Source organism: Falco peregrinus, chromosome 12 (assembly GCF_023634155.1).
Source record: "Falco peregrinus isolate bFalPer1 chromosome 12, bFalPer1.pri, whole genome shotgun sequence".
In the NCBI taxonomy this organism is placed as follows: domain Eukaryota; kingdom Metazoa; phylum Chordata; class Aves; order Falconiformes; family Falconidae; genus Falco; species Falco peregrinus.
The window spans coordinates 2301188-2319738 of NC_073732.1; the positions used below are offsets into that span (position 1 = coordinate 2301188).

The 18551-nt window shown below is 53.6% G+C and overlaps 1 protein-coding gene across 1 annotated transcript in view; it reads right to left on the bottom strand.

Annotated features, from left to right (window-relative positions):
- Nucleotides 1–448: 448 nt before the first annotated feature.
- The window catches only part of EPHB1 (EPH receptor B1), an 86057-nt gene continuing 67954 nt past the window's right edge, over nucleotides 449–18551 (bottom strand). The window contains exons 10-17 of the mRNA XM_055817327.1: nucleotides 17771–17893; nucleotides 16478–16725; nucleotides 15974–16189; nucleotides 13712–13861; nucleotides 12907–13100; nucleotides 12222–12377; nucleotides 10458–11845; nucleotides 449–828 (exon numbers count right to left, since the gene is read on the bottom strand). Coding sequence (XP_055673302.1) covers nucleotides 11737–11845; nucleotides 12222–12377; nucleotides 12907–13100; nucleotides 13712–13861; nucleotides 15974–16189; nucleotides 16478–16725; nucleotides 17771–17893 — 1196 coding nt within the window. The 3' untranslated portion in view covers nucleotides 449–828; nucleotides 10458–11736. The remainder of the gene's footprint in view (nucleotides 829–10457; nucleotides 11846–12221; nucleotides 12378–12906; nucleotides 13101–13711; nucleotides 13862–15973; nucleotides 16190–16477; nucleotides 16726–17770; nucleotides 17894–18551) is intronic.

The following is an 18551-nucleotide window of genomic DNA, read 5'->3' on the forward strand; positions in this document are numbered from 1 at the left end:
GTAATCCTTCAGGCAACCAGGTTCAAGCTGAGCACGGCCTCTCAACGGACAGGCTCCAGCAAGACAGGGGAAGCCAGGAGCCGCCACGCTCCCCCAGTGCAGACGGCATTTTCATCCCAGTCAGTGCTTCCAGCGTGGCTTCTCTGAGCGATTGCACATGAGGGCTTTGAAACGTACTTCGCGGAAAAACCCGTGCCAAGAAAATTCCTTCTCCTGGCTTTCCGCAGCAAGCAAACTCTGATAGGGATCGCCGAGAATAAAGTCACTTCATTTACAAACCAGAGAGCCAAATCTGATAGACATCAAAATTCGAGGTAAGTCAAGGAGCGATGGAGCACTGCCAGTTCCCCAAATGAATATTCATGGCAAATATTCACCCAGCTCCAAGCTGAAGGGAAACCAGCAGCAGAAAGGCTACCCCTGGGAAGAGGAAGGAGAGGGATCGGGCTTATTTCATCATTTTTATTGAGTGCAATTTTCTCTTTAGTACAATATTCTCTGAAAGTTACTGTTACAAACTCTGACAATTTCAACACAATCAACAAATTGGTGGAAGGCTGGGGAGGGGTGGGGGGAGGAGGGCAAAAAAAATTACAAGGGTTGAAATCTTTTACAGACATCTCACTGGTTATGTACAGGACAGGGTACGGCTGGCTGGCCCAGGGCACGCCGCGGCTCGGGGGGGACAGGGCTGCCGGGGCACTGTGGACACCTCCCGGATCAGCATCATCTCATGGTGGCAGGGAGGTGGGGGGAGCGGTCCCTGGGGACCGGTGTCAATCCCCTCTCTGGTGCTGCTGCCCGGCTGCAATGCTGGACTCAACGCCCCTGCAAGGCAAGAGGGAGGGAAACAAAAAGCGGGTGAGAATAAACACGTCCTGTGCTGGGAGATGGTGCACCTCCCCAAAAACACAGGCTGCTCCTTCGCAGCTGGGACCCGCCACAACCCGGCCGGTGAGTTCTGCACCCAGCGAAACCCAAAGACTTCTCACGACAGATACAGCCTCTCTAAAAAAAAAAAAAACCCAAACCAAAACTAAAAACCAACCCACAAAAAGCAGCGATTAATTAATATGCTGTCAGAAAAGTGATGATTTCACTGAAAGCTCTCAATTTTTCCTCAGGGGAAAAAAAAAAGAATGGAAGAGACGTGTTTCTTTGTGAAGCCGAGATGCTTCAGAGAGCAGAGGCTGAGATTTGACTTTGGGGGTGGGAGAGTTACCATGTCCCCCAGCAGTGAAGATGTTCCCCATGCCCCACCCTGCAATATGAGCATCCCCCCGGTCTAAAGCGAAAGCAAACTACCAGGCACCATGAAATCACTTTTTCCAATGTAAAACAAAAAAATAGCCATTTTTCGCTGCTGCTGGGGGGGAAGCCAGAAGCTCTCCGAACCAGAAGAGCAGCCCCAGGAGCGCCTCCTTCTCTCCCTGCAACCAAGAAGTGCCGCGCAGCAGCAAAATCCCATTATTTAGCCATTTCATAGAGGCAAAGATGCTTTTAATATACAATTGCACCTTGGAAACATAAAGGTGCCACATTAAATAACAAAGCAATTGACCGCTGTGTCCCTTTGCTGGGCCACCAATAACTGGGGCTCACTGGTGTTAATTATTGCTGGGCGTCTCTCTGCCTCTCCAAATACACCAATGCTTTCAAAAAACAACTCCAGCTGTGTCTGACATTTCAGTCCTATTAAAATTCATCATTCTCCTGAATGAAAATAGTTTTTTTAGCAAACCCAGGTAGTAATGAAACTTTTATTTAGTAATTTAGTGTTTGGCAGAAAAAGGGGCAGGGGAGAAAGAATAAGAGAAATTGAGATTATCTTAAAAACAAAAAAAAAAAAAAAAAGAAAAAAGAGCTTCAACTGGGGGAAAAGATATCACTGTGCATTTCTTATGCACTGGGGTCCATTTTCAGTGCCTCGCTTGGAGACTGGGTCTCACAGCTCCCATTAATGTTAATGGGAGCAGAACAGCTAAACGGCTGGAAAAAAAATCGACAACAGAAGTTCCAATAATGTTTTACAAAAGGCAGCAGATGCAGGGCACAGCAGACGATGCTGAACACGCTGCTGAGCCGGGCAGGTCCTCGGGGACCGGCGTAAATCAAGGTGGTTGCACCCAGGTCGGTGGGGTGACGGTGATTTATATCAGCTGCAGGTTTGGCCACATTAAAGCTGAAGCCGAGCGATGGCTCCGGCCGCGGGCGCTGCTCCCGGCTCTGCCACCACCTTCCCCCGTGGCCTTTCCCAGCTCATTCAGCCACAGCCACCCAACCCGCCCGGCTGCAGCGGGGCCAGGAAGGGTTTGGGGGTTTGCAGTGCCCTGGGGAGCCTGCGCCTTCCCTGGCAGGGCGGCTGGTGGGGCAGCTCTGCCACGGCGCCTGCAGCTCACCCCTTCGTCCTGGCAAAAATGATCTGGGAGCAGCTACCGATGATTTGGGCCGATCCCAAAGGATTGACTCCAAAGGACCTGAGGGACAGGTCATGAGCAGCTGGGGGAGGACAGGGAGGGGGCAGCACGGTCCAGCATCCCCCAGGTATGCAGCCACCGAATCACCCCCCACACTGCACACCCTCCTCCCCGTGCTTCAGCATGGGAGCCCCTGCAAAGCAGCGTGGCATGGAGGGCGTTGATCTCAGCCTGTAAGTGTTGGTGTCACACAAACAGCAATAAAAAGGCCACGTTCCTGAGATGAGAAGGCATCCCATAAGGGAAGGCGTTATCAGCACCAGCGCGGCCGTAGGGGAGCAAACGGTGTGGCTGGGGTGCAGGCAGCGTGCTGGCCTTGGGGCGCTCTCCCCTTCCACTCCCATGGGAATGGGGCAGCCTGGGCAGAACCGCAAATACCTGAAGCGATCAAAGGATGGATAGCACTGCAAACCCAGCTGCGTTCCCGAGCGCTGCCGTGGAAAAGGGGAGCAGCAGGTGGGAGCGGGAACGGGATGGAGGCACGCGCAGAGCTGCCCCCAGCTCTGGGAGCGCCCCAAAGCCATCCCCGTATCACCAAAGGCTCCTGCACGGCCTCCCCGTGCATGGCCCAGCCGCTGCCCTCACCCAGCCCTTCTGCAAAGGGGAGTCACACCTCACCACCGCTCCCCTGGGACAGCGGGGCAGGGGTCTCCCAGGGCCCCGTCCCCATCCAGGCACCACCACGGTTGGGACACAGCGCTGCTGCCTGGGCACTAACCCCAGCCTGAAGGCGGGAGGCTGAGCCCCCGACTGCCAGCAGCCTCTGGCTGTGGACCTCCCCCCCCCCCCCCCAAAATATTTAGGCTGGGGAATCTGGAAGAAGTTCACCCAAAGTGTGGTGGGGAAAAATAAACAAACTGAAGTGGGCACATTTGGCAGCCACCTGTCCATGAAGCCCCCGCAAGGCCCCAGCCCACGTTTCTGACGCGAGGCTCACCTTGCTCCTTAGACAGCACTTGGCATGGTCTGCACCTCCCACCGTCAGCCCCGCTTGGTGCTAATTAGCATTGATAATTGCACTGATGGCAACCGTAATTTTCCTGCCCTCCCTCCCCTACCTTCACGCTAGGGTTCAATTGCCTAATGAGACCCCTGAGGATAATCATCAAGAGAGGAGCAGGTTCACCCGCACTGCAACGTCAGCTCCTGGGCACCATGTGGGGCTGGGAGAGCAGAGAAAGGAAAGCCACAGCTGGGGCTGGTGGACGGGGAAAGCTGCTGAGCCTTGTTTACTTGGGGACACAGAGAAAAGTTCACTCCAATTAATTTTTTTAAGTGGATAGGCATTAATCCCCTACACTTATCTAGAATTAACGCAGCCTTAAGTAGATTTTTGCCTAATCCACTTCCACATCTGCCCCAAAAGGGCACATCTGTTTTGGGAACAAACGGAGTTCAGCTAATCCACTTAAAATTCAGGCGGCTGGTTTGTTCAGATTAACCTCCTCCAGCACCTCCCCTCCAGAGATGGGCCAGGAGCCCTCAGCGCCATCCTGCCTCTGCCACCAGCAGGGCCACCCCATCCACGGTCACCTCGCCCAGCAATGCAGCTGGCTTCCCCGCCGCTTGCTGTCTGTGTGTCAGGGTCTGCCGGGACCCGGTGACACCCCTCAACCAGCCGCTGCAGCAGGGGATGGGCAGCCAAGGGCTTCACGGCGTTTTAAATGCCAGCAGCCAGAGGAAGGAGAGCAGAAGTAGCGGAGAAGCTCAGACACTGATGGGGAGGGAGCGGGCAGCTCTGCCTAGGCTGGAGGGATGCTCACGATGCTGTTCCATGGAGGACAGCCAGAGAAAGTGGATGGATGGCCCTGGGACACCGTCCCCAGAGCAGCTCTGACAATCCAGAAAGGCCCAGATGAAGGGCACCATGGTCACCATAGGCAGATGTGCTCTCCTCCCCAGCACCGATCTACTTCTTTGACATGAGCCAAGAGATGAGATTTAATGCCTTGGATACTTACAGTCCCCAAAGGCAGTGCCTGGTTCCCACCTCACATCCCCTTCCACCATAAAAAGCAGACGAGGCCCTCTCCTGACCAGAGCAGCCATGCCCGCTCTCCTTTCCATGCCCAACCCTGGGATAGCAACACAGCCCATCAGGGTCCAACGACATGGACACGAGCCAAGGGACCTCCCTGAGACACAGATGCAGAACCAAAGCCCAAGGGCATAAAAATGGGAGAGCGCAACATGACAGCAGCTCTCACACCTCCCAGAGACAGGGTCTGGAGGAGGCTGAGCTCAGCTGGGACAGGCACAGCCATTCCCCCTGGGCAGGAGGGTTAGACTAGATGACCTTGACAGGTCCCTTCCAACCTAAACTAATCCTATGGAAAACATAAGCTAGAACAGGAGCAATGGAGAAACCACCGATGGGATGAAACAACTCGCTACGGGGGTCCCATCGGTGTGGACTTTGCTTCTCCTCTGTCATCGCTCAAGAAGTTTCTGGCTGTTCCAACATTGAGAGGAGACTCACTGGGAAGTACCAGAGGTCTCCTTCAGGCTCTTTGAAAATAATCTGGAAGGCACCCAAGCTGTAATTAGATCAGGATTCACCCTGGCAGGATCTTTCATAGAAGAGGCACCAAAGGAGATGATGACACAGGCATTAAACAACCCCCTGCAGCTCCCCATGCAGAGGGGACGTTACGGGAGCAGGAGACACACAGCACCTGGATGAGTGCACAGGCGGGATGTGAAACCCTGGCCCCAACCACCCGCATTTCCATCTGCACTTTAACAAGGACAGGTGGCCTTGGAGCGATGTTAATGCTTCCGAGAGCTTGAAAATCTGCCACAGGGTCTGTAAATCCATTCCTCATCTAAGAAACTGATTGATCCTTTCTTTTTTTTTTTTTTAAAGTCAAATTCAATGTTTAGGTGCAATGATTTCCAAGTGAACAGAGAGTGGCTCAAATGTATCGGCAGCTTTTATGGATCAAAGGCAAAAGCCTTAATTCAGACCCTAACGAAAGCAAATGTATCTATCCCCATCACAAAACAAAGGTGGTGGTGATGCAAAAATAAACCTTCATAGGTGATGCCCAATGACCTACTCTGGGCCATGGGCCAGCTGTGATGCTCGCCTGGCTCCCACAAGGATGTCCTCGGATGGCAGGCAGGGATGCAGGCAGGGATGCAACAGCTTTATCGACAAGACTCTGCAAACCAGCCCCAAAACAACCCTTCCCTCGCTCCGAATCAAACAGCCCGGAGCAGCATCCTCCACACCAGCTCATCGGGAAGACGCCATTGCCCTGCAGAAGAGCAGAAAGCAGAAGAGGAGAGATCCTGCGGGGCTCGGGCTTGTGTGCAGGGAGTTCCTGGAGCAGAGGGAGGAGAAGGGAAGGGGGACGGGGGGTCGACAGCCCTGTTTTCTCCTAGGGGAAGGAGCACTACAAGCACCAAAAGCTGACAGGCTCAGAAATAATGGTCTGTCGGTCTTATTTAAAAACCAGCTGCCTGCTGTTTTCATCGCAAGCCCTGCTCTGACTTGCAGCAACATTTAAAATTAAATATACATAAGTGCTTTCAAAGAACTGTTAATTCGAAGGTCATTAAATGGCGTAAAATACACTCCTTTTTTTTTTCCTAGAAAGAGGCACATAATAATGCTATTAATACGTTCTGCTCTTCCACATTCAAAAGCTCCCTCTTGCCTTGGATGTGCGAGTGGCTGAGTTCACCTTCGCTTGCAGTGGCACAACATCTCATTTTAATTACTGCTATTGAGAAAGCTGCTGCTGCTGCTGCCTCCTCCATCGTGCATGGCACAGCCCGCCAGGGATGGGGCTGTATAAAAGACAGGGCAAAGCCCAGGGGGAAACAATGCAGCTGAATTGCCAAGGGGGATTTTGGTGGGGGGATGAGGGGAGCAACACAGCAGGGCTGGCACCGGAGGACGGATGCAGGAGGGGGCAATGTGAGGCCAGCTGGCAACACCCAGTCCAGACGTGACCATCTCACCCATCGGTTCTCACACCAAGACCATGGCCCAAGCTTAGAGAAGGGTTTTTGTAGCAAAAATCCCTTTTTTGATGTAACGCTACATGCAAAAAAGACAAAGCTGACAGAGACACAAAAAAAAAAAACTAAAAAGGACACAAAAGGGCTGAGGTTTTTGCAGTTGCCATAGAAACGTAGAGAAGCTGACAACTGCAAAACGCTTCCCTGAAAGGATGGGATCAGGGTGAGCGTGAGGTGGGCTCACTCAGAGGTGACCTGGGCGAGCGGCCACATCTCCGTGCAGTGCAGAGATGGGATGCAGCCAGAGGAGCAAGGAGTCACAGCCGTGTTTCCACTAGCAGAGGTGGCCAGGGGCCAGGATCCGTCCCGGTGGGGTCCACCAGCAAAGGGCACCTCCCAGAACTAGTACATGGCAGATGAACCCACCAGAACCCTGTATGATGGATGAAACCCAGCCTGGAGGAAAGGTCTGTGGGGTGCGTTCACTTTGATCAGAAATGCCTATTTCTTCTTTTTATTTCTGTGCAAATCAAAACTTTGGGGGAGGGGGGGGGGGGTGTTAAAGAAATTTTTGAGCTATCCCTTTCCCTTTGGGATTGAAGAAAGGAACTCCAACACCAACCACAGCACTGATCAGGTGTGAAACGGGAGCTTCCATTTTTAGACCACAGTTAGCGACTTCATTTTTCTTCTTTTTTTTCACTGGTTCTTTCCCACATTTGGCAGAGCCCCTCAGTGTTGGCAAAGCACCTAACGGATCCAAACCTGCATCACTCCTCAGTCCACAGAAACACAGCAGTAGCTGTAAGAGACAGCCTCCTGCCTCAGGTCCCACCGCTGCCTGCAGCTTCACACCCCGTCTCTGCACAGGGCAAAGCCAGAGCATCTCGACCACTTCTCCATGACATCACTAATGCAGGAGACTTCTTAAATGACCTGGACAGTGCAGTCACACAGCTATTGCCAAGGGCCCAGGAGTCTCCTGTTGATGCAGAGAAGCAAATATTGGCAGACAGCCTTGACTTAATCAGCACCTCTTCGATGGTGCCCTGCACCTCCTACTCCAGCAAAAGCCTCCTCCTTGGCATCTGAGAAAGGAAAAGAAGGGCCAGTCCAAAGACACACAACTCTGCTGTCATGGCCAGACAGGGATGACGCTGTCACTCCTGGACAGTAAAGTTTCCCAGGTTGTGAAACACCTTTTCCTTGAAAGAGCAAGCTCTAAAGAAGTAAAATGGTCTGTTAGAAGTGTTCTGAATTTTTTATGTTTGGTTTTTTTTTTTTTTCCAGAAAAAGCAAAAATCAAACATTACTGTTTTGCACTTTCCCCTTTGTTTTCCATCAGATAGAAAACTGACAGCTTTTGGTGAAATCTTCCCTTTGGGATGAAATGCCTTTTACTGAAAGGCAGGAGAGGAGGTGGCCCTCCCTCAGGTACCATCTTGACGGGGACCTCCTTGGCCAGCTCATCACCCAGGGGAGCTGTTTGCACCACCTTCAGTCTCCTTGTTCAGCCCTGAGCACCATCAGCCTGCTGCTGGGCTCTCGCATGACCCTGGAGGGGATGTCTCCAGGTCCCTGAGCCACTGCTGGTGGACTCACACTGCTGACCCAGCACGAGGCAGAGATGCCACCTTTGCGGAGAGAACGGGTTAGAAGAAGTGGGATATGGAAATCACTTGCCACACCACAGCACAGGAGGCATCAGATGTTGGCCAGCTGGGAAAAAGCATCAAGGTGGAAAGACCAACAGCCCTGGTATTGCCAATGGGCACTGGTGCGGCCACATGTCACCTCTTGAGGGGACTTGCCACCCTGACCTCCTGCTGATCTCCCTATGGGTGAGATTCGGGTGGTGCACGAAACTTCTCTGGGGCTGAGAGTGGTCTGGAAGGCATCACCTCCAAGGATGATGGCATCAGCATCTTCACCCAGCCCACGGAGCATGGGAGAGACTGCATGAGGCTAGACCCGACACAGCCCTCAACTCACACCGCAGCCCCGTTTTTCCTTGCCTTCCAGCCAAAAAGAAGAGTGGGCAAGTGCCGGGCTGAGTTAGCCATCATCAGGGTGTAACGAGGGTTTGGAAGGCATCCCACAAGTTTTAAGAGGTCAGGGTGAACCCTCCCATTCCCTGCGCTGTGCAAACACCGTGCCACTCCGCCTCTCCCTGCTCCATCGGCAGCAGTCCTGGGGCCCAGATGTGTTTCCTTCCCACACCGACGCCTGCAGAGCAACTGTCTCCCCAGCCAGAAACCTGCCTGCAGCCACCCTCCCATGCACATGGGAGCAGCGGCACTTCGTCCACAGCTGTGTGGCAGCATGAGCAAGCTGAGGGCCAGGGAAGTGATGAGCATCGTCCATCCCGGGAAACTGAACCAAGACGTAAAGGAGGACTCTGTATCTCCAAAAGCATCTGAGCACCTGGACAACATGGTTTATTCACTCATGGGTACCCAGTCTGCTGGGTTGGATGGGCAAGACTGAACACTTCATATTAAAGATTTTATGTTTAAAAAGGTGCCATCGCATCGTCCTTCCAGCCCCGGGTGCTGAGCAGAGAGGATGCTGAGCGGGGCTGCAGGACCAGCTGCCTCACAGGTGCTTGCGCGACCAGGCGACACGCAGCAGGGGAGTCATAAAGGTGGAGTTTTGATATTTAGCCTGTGTCGCTCTCATTCGTTTCTTTAAATGCCTTTAGCTTCCTTCTAATAAAAAAGAAATCATAAAAAAACCCACAAAGGATCCTTCACTGCCGGCGAATATCAATGTGGTGAGGCGGCATATTAGTATGCACGGCACCCACTCCATCTGCATGTTGTATTCGGTGTGACAACATCCTGGAATACAGATTTGGGCCATGAGTATCCCAAGAGGTATTAGCGATCGTCTATCAGACAGGATGAGGAGCAGTCCCTGCTGTTGTAAACAAGGGGTGTTTTTCTCTGCCTCTTTCTCTGGGGAAAGTTCAGTGATTTGAAACAAGCTCATTCCTGCATCTTGTTACTTCCTCTTCTCCAGCAGAGCAGTGGGTCATCTTCCTTAGACAATTCAAAGAAATAAAATTGGAGGTGTCAAGAACACCCCATCACCAGTCCTTCATCTACTGGTGGTGTCAACTGCCATCCTCCCAAAACAAGCACTGCTCCCCTGGGACACACGGGGGTCCCCCGAGCCAGAGAGCACCCCCAGGGCCCCAGCACGGGGGACAATGCTCACACCCAGAACATGAGGACAGGCACTGGTAGCAGGCAGAGGAAGGGCTTGTTCCTTTGTGTTCGGTGGCAGCAAACAAATCTGGTGAGGCATCTCTGTGGCATAGATGGATGTAGGGCAATCCGATGGTGCAGACGGATGTGGAGCAATCCCATGGTGTGGATGGATGTGGAGCATCCCCACGGCACAGCTGGACTTGGGGCATCCCTGGGGCACAGGAAGATGTGGGACATCCCCGTGACAGGAATGGATGCAGGGCACCCCCACGGCACAGGCAGATGTGGGGCATCCCCACGGTGGGGATGGATGTGTGAGGACGGAGAGTTTCTCGACACGTATGAGCCACCACACCACTAAATTACGGCAAGAACTGGCAGCCCTTGAGGCACGGCTGGGCAGCCCGCCCGCACCACCGCTCCCCCTGCCACATGGGTGCTGCCTGCTGCCAGCACGGTGCCTGCAAGAGCACGGTGATGGATCATTACAACTCACACACAATCATCTAAGTAAAAGCCTTATTAAGAGTTCATTCATTTGATAAACTCTCAGTGCGATCCACAGAGGGATGTTAGATTGCCCAGTCTTACAATATTCTGTGTAAACACTGACACGCGTCTAGTGATTTTAACTAGATCAATTTGCAAAGGAGACCAATGGTGAAACAAAAAACAAATAAACAAACAAACAAATTAAACAGGGAAACAATCACTGGGAGAGGCTTTAAGAAAGCGAGCAGAAAAATACCGAGAAGGACGGACGGATGGACAGAAAGGCACACGAGACAAATGGACCTACCTCTGAAGCCATGAAAACTAAGTCTGTAAATCAATATCAAAATCCTCAGGTCCACAAGATGGGGGGAAAAAAAGTTCTCCATAGCCATCTTCTGTGCATCGCCGAGGCTCTGGAGGCCTTAGCAGTCTGTTTCCCAGAGCATCTCTCCTCCTTCTCCAGCAGACACCAACCCAGTCACAACCAGGCGGCGGCTCCTCTGGTCCCATCCTGTCCCTGCCGCGCTGGCCGGCCCTTGGCATCCTCTCATCCCTGCTTGCAGGAGGCTGAGCACTTGCTATGCCGCCGGGTAATTCCCTGCTACCTCCCGCTCCTGGGGGCTGCGGGTACAATCCCACACCCCCACCCCGGGCTGGGAACCGGCCGGCTGCTGGCCACAGGGTCAGCGGTGATCTTCGGTTATGGACAAGCAGTGAGTCCACGGTAGGTTGACAACGTACACACGCGCACGAGCGCACACACACACGGGAACACCTCTTTCTGTTTTCCAGGATGGATTATTTTTTTTTTTAATCCTTTTTTTTCCTTTTTGCAAAAAAAATGCAAGCAAAAGAGAAAAAAAAAACCAAAAAAACCAAAACCAAACCAAGGTTTTCTATTGAAGGTACATCTCTTCTTCAATATGAAGACATTAACTGGACTGAGTCGGAACCCCCATGCAGTGGTCAGCGAAGTCCTTTGGTAGTTGCCGGAGTGGCACCCGGGTAGGATGGCAGGGAGCTGCGGAGACGTCTGAGGACACTTCCACCCGGTTCATGAGCAGAGAGGGGAGCGAGGGGAGCAGGGAGGGCCAGGGCAGGGAGGGAGGGTGAAAGAAGAAAAAGGAAGGTGGTTTGTCCGGACGGGATGCTCCATCTCATGCCTCTCCCTTCCCCAACAGCCCCTTCCTCCTTCTCAGTTTTGACCACTGCTCAGTGGTGGTGGGATTGGAGTCTGGTCTCTAGGGTTTGGGTTTGCTTCCCCAACACACATTGGTTTGTCTTCATTGTTTTTTGTGTTGGGTTTTTTTGTTTGTTTTGTTTTTTAAATATATGATTTGTACATATTTATATGTATTTATACGCTGTTCCCCATGACATTGGTAAGTGTGCTTCTGTTGGTGAGGAACGGAAGTCACCAGTTAGAGATGAGTCCCAGGAACATCCTTCGTCTGCGGTCACAGTCCCCGGGCAGCGGCAGCACCTCTCCAAATGCTCCCTGCAGCGCCCGTCAGTTCCTCCCCTCCCACATCTGCCCCTCCGCTGCATGCCCTCCCCATCCCCTCCCCGTTGAACAAGGGATGTCATGCCATCGAGGTCGGAGATTGACTCATCTGTACTCGCATGGACTGGACGCTGTTCAGGATCTTCTTCTGGTGCCCGGCCAAAGTCACCCCTATTCTCAGGAGGTCTCTGGAAAGCAGACAGATGGAGGAGTATCAATGGGCAGCTGAGGGCTTTACATCTGTTTTGCTGTCTTGAAGCGAGATGAGGGATGTAAGCTCAGCTGCTCCACGCCTTCCAGCAGAGGAACAGCCACAGAGCCCAAGCTCAGCCCTGTGAGCATCACTGGGGGCGAGCTGGGACCCCGATCAGCGAGACACCCACACGCTAACCCCTGGATGGCAAACGCAGCCACCTCCAGACTCAGTTGCTTCTGCTGACCAGTGTGATGGATGCTCACACCCTTCCTTTGTGCCTTGAACTGACCTTCCCACCTCCCTGCAACCCCAACCCGTCCCAGGCAGCACCCAGCTTTTGGGCAGCCCTGGCACGGCACCCAACTCACTCGGATGTCATCTGGGCAACCAGCTGCAGGGAGGTGAAGCCAGCGGTCAGGAAGCTGTCCCGGTACTGGCTCATCTTCACAGCGCTCAGCCAGTCATCTACTGAGGTAAAGGCAGTGAAGTCGGGGATGGAGCGGTCGAGGAGGGGCTGAGAAGGCCTGCAACAGGACACACCGCTGGGGACAAGCCTCGCCGGTGCCAAGGGGCTGCCACACGTGAGCCCAGCTGGTGCACTGACGCGCTCCCCCACCCACCCCTCCATGCCCCTGAGCTCCCCTCGGCACTGCCTTGCTCCCAGCACATGCCTGAGACATGGAAGGCCACAAGGAAGGCCCGTCCCATGGGAACACCGCTCTGCCAAGCAGCGCTTTGCAACCCTGCACATTGTAATCCAGCCGCGGGAGCCACAGGGACGGAGGCACTGGCAGAGCAGACACTGAGCCTGTACCGTCACACACCATAAAGAATCAATAGCAAAGAATTATTGCTGTTGCTTGACTGAAAACTACATGTTCTTTGTCTGACTGTCAGGCAGAGCAAAGACAGAACCCCACACCCCCCCCCGGCACCTGGCAAATGATTTATGAATTTCTGTCCCTCCCCCGGCAGCATGAGCTGCTCAGGGAGCCTTTCGCTGAGGCTTGGGATGCTGACACGAGAGCATCCTCCGCGTGCTGGGAGACTCACACAGCGGTGATGGTAGCCACAGTTTTGAGGCTCGCCGGATTGCGGATCATTTTATCGAGGGTGTTGACTATCTCGGTGAAGCGCGGTCGGGTGTTGCGGTCCTTCTGCCAGCAGTCCAGCATCAGCTGGTGCAGGGCGGCGGGACAGTCCATGGGCGGCGGGAGCCGGTAATCCTGCTCGATGGCATTGATGACCTGCAGGGCAGCAGGGGAGAAAGCAGCACGTGAGGACAAGGGACTCAGGGAGCTCGTGGAGGGAAAACCACAGCCACGGCAGGGGGTGAGCCCCCCCACTGCTCCTCTCTCCGAGCCGAGCTGCCTGTGTGGGCAGAGGTGCTGCAGGCAGCCCTGCCGCAGGCCGGGAAGGCAGCTGCCAGCCCATTTGATCATCAGCAAAGGGAGCAGGAGGAGATGCTCCCAGCTCTGTCGGAGCCGGGGCTCTCGGAGGTTAATCTCCACTCTGATGCTCTGCGCACTGCAGTTCCTCCCGGCGGAGAGCTGCCACTCATTATCTCGGCAGATCGCATCGGAGTACAGCAGTCCAACTACCAAAGCTCTTTCCCCGCTTGTAAACCCTCTGAACATTTTCAAAGGCCCTGCAGCTTGTTGAAGTCCAATTACCAGCCCACTGGCTTTTCTTCCCAATTTCCCTCCTTGCATCCTCTCACTCGCCAGCCTGATTCATCTCCAAAACGGAGCACTGCCAAGGCTCTGGGGAGGAGCAGACAGCCCTTCAGGCAGGGCTTTCTTTGGGGAACAGGCCCCCCCACCGCCCCAGAGCTGTGTGGATGACCCCTAGTGCTTACGTCTTGGTTGGACATGTCCCAGTAGGGCCTCTCCCCAAACGACATCACCTCCCACATGACGATGCCATAGCTCCAGACGTCGCTGGCCGAGGTGAACTTGCGGTAGGCGATGGCCTCCGGCGCCGTCCATCTGACCGGGATCTTCCCCCCCTAGGGAAAACGGGAGAGCAGCTGAGAAACGGCTCCCTTGGCAGAGGAGCCTGGACACCCGCGACCCAGGGCTGGAGCCATCCCACACAGCACTGGTCCCTGGGGACCCCGCTGAGGAGTGGGCCGGCAGTACCCGATGGGAAGAGGAGGCAGGAGCCAAAACCACCTCCACAAACGTGTCTTGTACCTGCACAAAGGGCTTAGCTAAACAAAAGGGTTTACCCCACTCAGGTGGCACCTCCCCACTCTGGCCGCTCTGCAGGAGCCAGCACATGGGTGTCCTGTCCCCAGGTCCCTTCCCAGGGAGACATCAGGTGATAAGGACTATGTAGGACTGCCACTAGTGCTCATCTCAGGTAAGCAGCCACAGGTATCCCCATCCCTTGACCTTCAATGGAAACGAGGTCTAACCAAAGAGCATCCTCTAAGCATCACCTGGGCTTCCACAGCTGCTGGATGGTCCTTCCAGCTCCACTTTTGGAGTGGGATGCAAAAAGCAAAACACCTTTAAGCCCCAAAGGAGACTTGGAAAGCACTGGCATAGGAAAGTGCCTCTGGCAGAGAGCCTCACATTTCTCCCAGAAGCTCAGAATCAGGCTCAGCATCTCAAGCCATCCCATCAAGCCAGGGCAGGTCCCAGCTCCTGGCAAGACAGGAAGGGCTGGAGGCCATGCCAAGGGGGCAGGGATGCTGCAGAGAGGCAGCATGCACAGAGGGACTGCTCCTTGGGCAAGCACCGCTGAAATAACAGCAAAAAAAGCCACGGGATGAAGGAAAACCACAGACATGCACGGTATTTACTTGGGGCAGAATTGCACTGTAAATCATTTAGCGCAATTGTTTTCCGTAGCCTTCCCAATGAAGCGTCAGATGCTCTTGAAGGATGAATGGCAAAAAACTCGATTTGAATAACTACAAATGAAGAAATTAACTGCTAGGTTGTTTTTCCTGCCTTTTCCCCAGAGCTAAAAACCTGCTGTGGGAGGCAGAGTGATGTAATCGCAGGCACAGCATCACTTCCCAGCTGCTGGGGAGATCTATTATGGCCTAAATTAAATAAAAACACAGATGAAATAATCTCTTTTATCTCTAAAGGTGGGAGAAAGGCTACTTCATGCCTCATCCCAGCAGCTACTGCTGGGGGTCTTTGAACAAAAAATAAATAATGGGTGTCTGCTCAAAGGCCAGTGCCTGCAGGACAGGGCTGGGCAGGGAGCAGGGCAGGTCTAGGGTGGGGGGAAATGTCCCACAAGCCGGGGGGCAAGAGCAAGGGGCTGCAGCTGGGCCAAACCCCAAAGTCAGCCTTAAAGGCGTGTCCATGGGTTTTGCATTTTGGAGGCTGGAGACAGCCCCAGTGCCTGGGCACAGCTCAGCAGCCCAAGAAACTGCTTCTGCAGGAGTCAGTGCAGCCTTGTGCTTGCACCCAGCGCATGATCTTTTAATTAATCGATGCAATGAGGCCAACGGGTTGCTCATCGCCTTCTCCTCTGATCATCCTTAACACCACCAAGGGTCTTGCGAGCCCACTGGCATGAGGATGGCCATGGTGGGGAGCCAGGGGTCCCCTGGGGTGGCAGGGAGCGAGGGGAGAGCAGGCTGCCATTACCTATGAATGAGTTAATTAAGGACGAGAAGGGTGGCTGGGGAACAGCGGAGCTCCCATGAGGCTTGCCTCTTTAGTTAATGCCTGGAACAAGTTTCCAGCAGAGAAAGGCAGACCAGACCTAGAGCGCTGGGGGGAGTTAAAACACCATCGCTGTGCTGGCAGCAGATGCTGTGATCTCCCTGTCTCTCCAGGGACTCCTCTGTGCACCCGCCCTCCACGAAGGAGAGGGAAGAGGCTTATCTGGAAACCACCGAGGGAAGAAAGGTGCTTGAGGGAGGAGAGAGGCAGAAAACTCATAAAAGGGAGGAAGAGAAAGGAGTAAAAAAAGGACGATGGGTGGGAACCACAGCCAGAGTCTCTGGGCCATGAGCCTATGTGGTGGGAACCCTCCTGAGATGCTCCCACCCATGGTAGAAGCTCCGGGGCATACGTCCAGCGCCCTTCTCCCACATCTAGCTGGCAGCAGGGGATGCTGAGCAAGACAAAAACTTGTGAGAGGTACATACCAAGGAGCTGGTGTAGGTGGGGTCAGACGTATCGTCCTGCAAATAGCGTGAGAGGCCAAAGTCGGACACTTTGCACACCAGGTTGCTGTTGACCAGGATGTTCCTGGCAGCCAGATCTCGGTGCACGTAATTCATCTCTGCAAGGTACTTCATCCCAGCAGCAATTCCTCTGAGCATCCCCACCAGCTGGATCACTGTGAACTGCCCATCGTTTTGCTGTGATCAGAAAGAGCAGGCAACAGGGTGAGTGTTCAGAGCCCACCATGGCACCAGAGCCGCTTACCCCCAACCCTGGGAGGATGCTGGACCTCCCCAGAGGACTACCCAGCTGCCCTGCCCTGCCGGCTTAAAGCAGAGGTATGCCAGCACCAGAACACACGTGTTTCGGGGGCGTACAGCACACTGCAACCAGCTCCCAAGCTACAGAAACAGGCTTGGATGCCAACATCTCATTCCCAAATCCCACAGCCGAACAGCAGCCCACAGGGCCCCAGATCGTCTTACCCGCAGGAAAGAGTCCAAGGCCCCATTCTCCATGAACTCTGTGATGATCATGACCGGTCGGCTTTTGGTCACCACCCCTTCCAGCCGAATGATGTTGGGGTGGTCAAACTGCCCCATAATGCTGGCCTCGCTCAGGAAATCCCGGCGCTGCTTCTCGGAGTAGCCAGCTTTGAGCGTTTTGATGGCCACGTAGATCTCCCGCTTGCCAGGCAACTTCAGGCGCCCTTTATATACTTCTCCAAACTCCCCTGCAAGTGGAAAACCATCCGCTACCACCTCCTCCTCCACATGAAACATTGCAAAGAGTAATGGTACCCTGAGCGGCTTCATCTCCATCCGGCTAAGAAATGTCAGCCAGTTAACCCTCCAACAACGTTCTCCTCTACAAATCTACCTGCTTGTCCTCTTTAGAAGGGGCAAAGTCTGCTACTGATGCCATGTTTAGGCTTGCAACCTTCTCCAAGGTGACAGAGCCCAGCACCTACAGAAGCAGAGGCTGGGGCCGCTCTTGCAAACCCCCGCAAGAAGGATTTGCTGAGCAAAAGCATCAGCATTGAAGAACTAGCTCAAATAGAGGGTGCTGGCGTTCATGATCTCGGTTGCCTTTTTGCACATCCCTTATCTCGAAATGGAAAATAATTGGGCTGTTTTCATTGCTGCCCTCTGATTTAAAATACAGGGGAAAGCATCCTCTCGTTTTCAGCAGGAGAGGTTTCCCTTCACCAAGGCAAAATTTGCCTGTGGAGGGATTACATTTAAGCCACATTTGCAGCCACTTTGCCTTGATGAGCAGCAAAGGGCAGCTGATACATTGCTGAACTTGATCCCGACCGAACTAGCTCATTGCTTCTTTGCAGCTTCCCCCCGGCTTCTCACTTTCTCTTCTACCAGTATGACAGAGTTATTTAAAAATTGTAATAAAAGCAGCACAGATGACATACAGATACGTGCACGCGTGTGTATATATACATATGGATGGAAATATGGCACAGACTAGAGAGATCTGGCTTTTTCTTGTTACCTCATGGAAAAGCCAAGTAGGAAATCCCAAGGGGCCCCACAGTCACGCAGCAAACATTCATGGAGCCTTTCACACCTCAGAGGAACTCCGAGAGCAGAAACCAACCTTTGTCCACCCTAACCCATCACAAACCCAGGAAAGCCTGATGTCTCAAGGCTTCCTTGAGGGTTTCCCATGTGCACCTGCAGAAAACTGCTCCAGGTGGGTGTCTGGCCACGCAGGAGTGGCAGAGAGGCAGGGAGGGACGGGCAGCAGGGCACGGTGAGACCCACCTGCTCCAATGACTTCTTCAATCTTCACAAAGGATACATCGATCTCCTTGGCGAACTCTCGGACTGCCTCATTGGGGTCCTCGTAAGTGAAGGGGTCGATGTAGATCTTCATCCCTGGAGACCCTTGTTGCAGGAAATATGGGAGCAATGGCAAAAGGGAGGGAAACCAGGAACAGTTGTGCCATGGCCGAGAACTGGAGACCCCCATGTCCTGACACCCTCTGTGTGCCTGTTAAGATGGCTTCTATTGCTGTGCTCACCTGCACAACTTCCACAAACGCTTACCGTACTCTTTGATGCCCCTGCTCCACTCGACTCTACCCTGCATCCCCTCCTCTCCCTCTCTGCTCTCCACTCCTCCGCCGTTATCCTTCCTCTTCCTCCTCCCCGGCAATGGGGAGCAGTTACAGACCTAAACTACAATTAGCTGGCTTTACAGCGAGGGCTTTACGAGCCTCCATGCATTACTGAAGAAATATTTATTTACCCAAAAAGGCCTCTGATAGCTTTGTGGCGGCCACTAAATTGACAGAGTGCAGCAATTATAATCAGCAACCTGTATGGAGCCATAAAATATGGCTTGGCCGACCTCCATGACAAGTATGTCGTGCCTTGCACGGGGGCAACGTGTGGCAGCAGGATCCGGCCACGCTGCAGAGAGATGCAGCGTGTGGGCTCTTGCCCTTTTCAAATGGGGGGAAAAAACCAAAACGGGCGCCCGGATTCCCCAGATGGGGTTTGTGGACATTGTGTTTGGATGCCCTGGGGCTTGCAGAGCTGC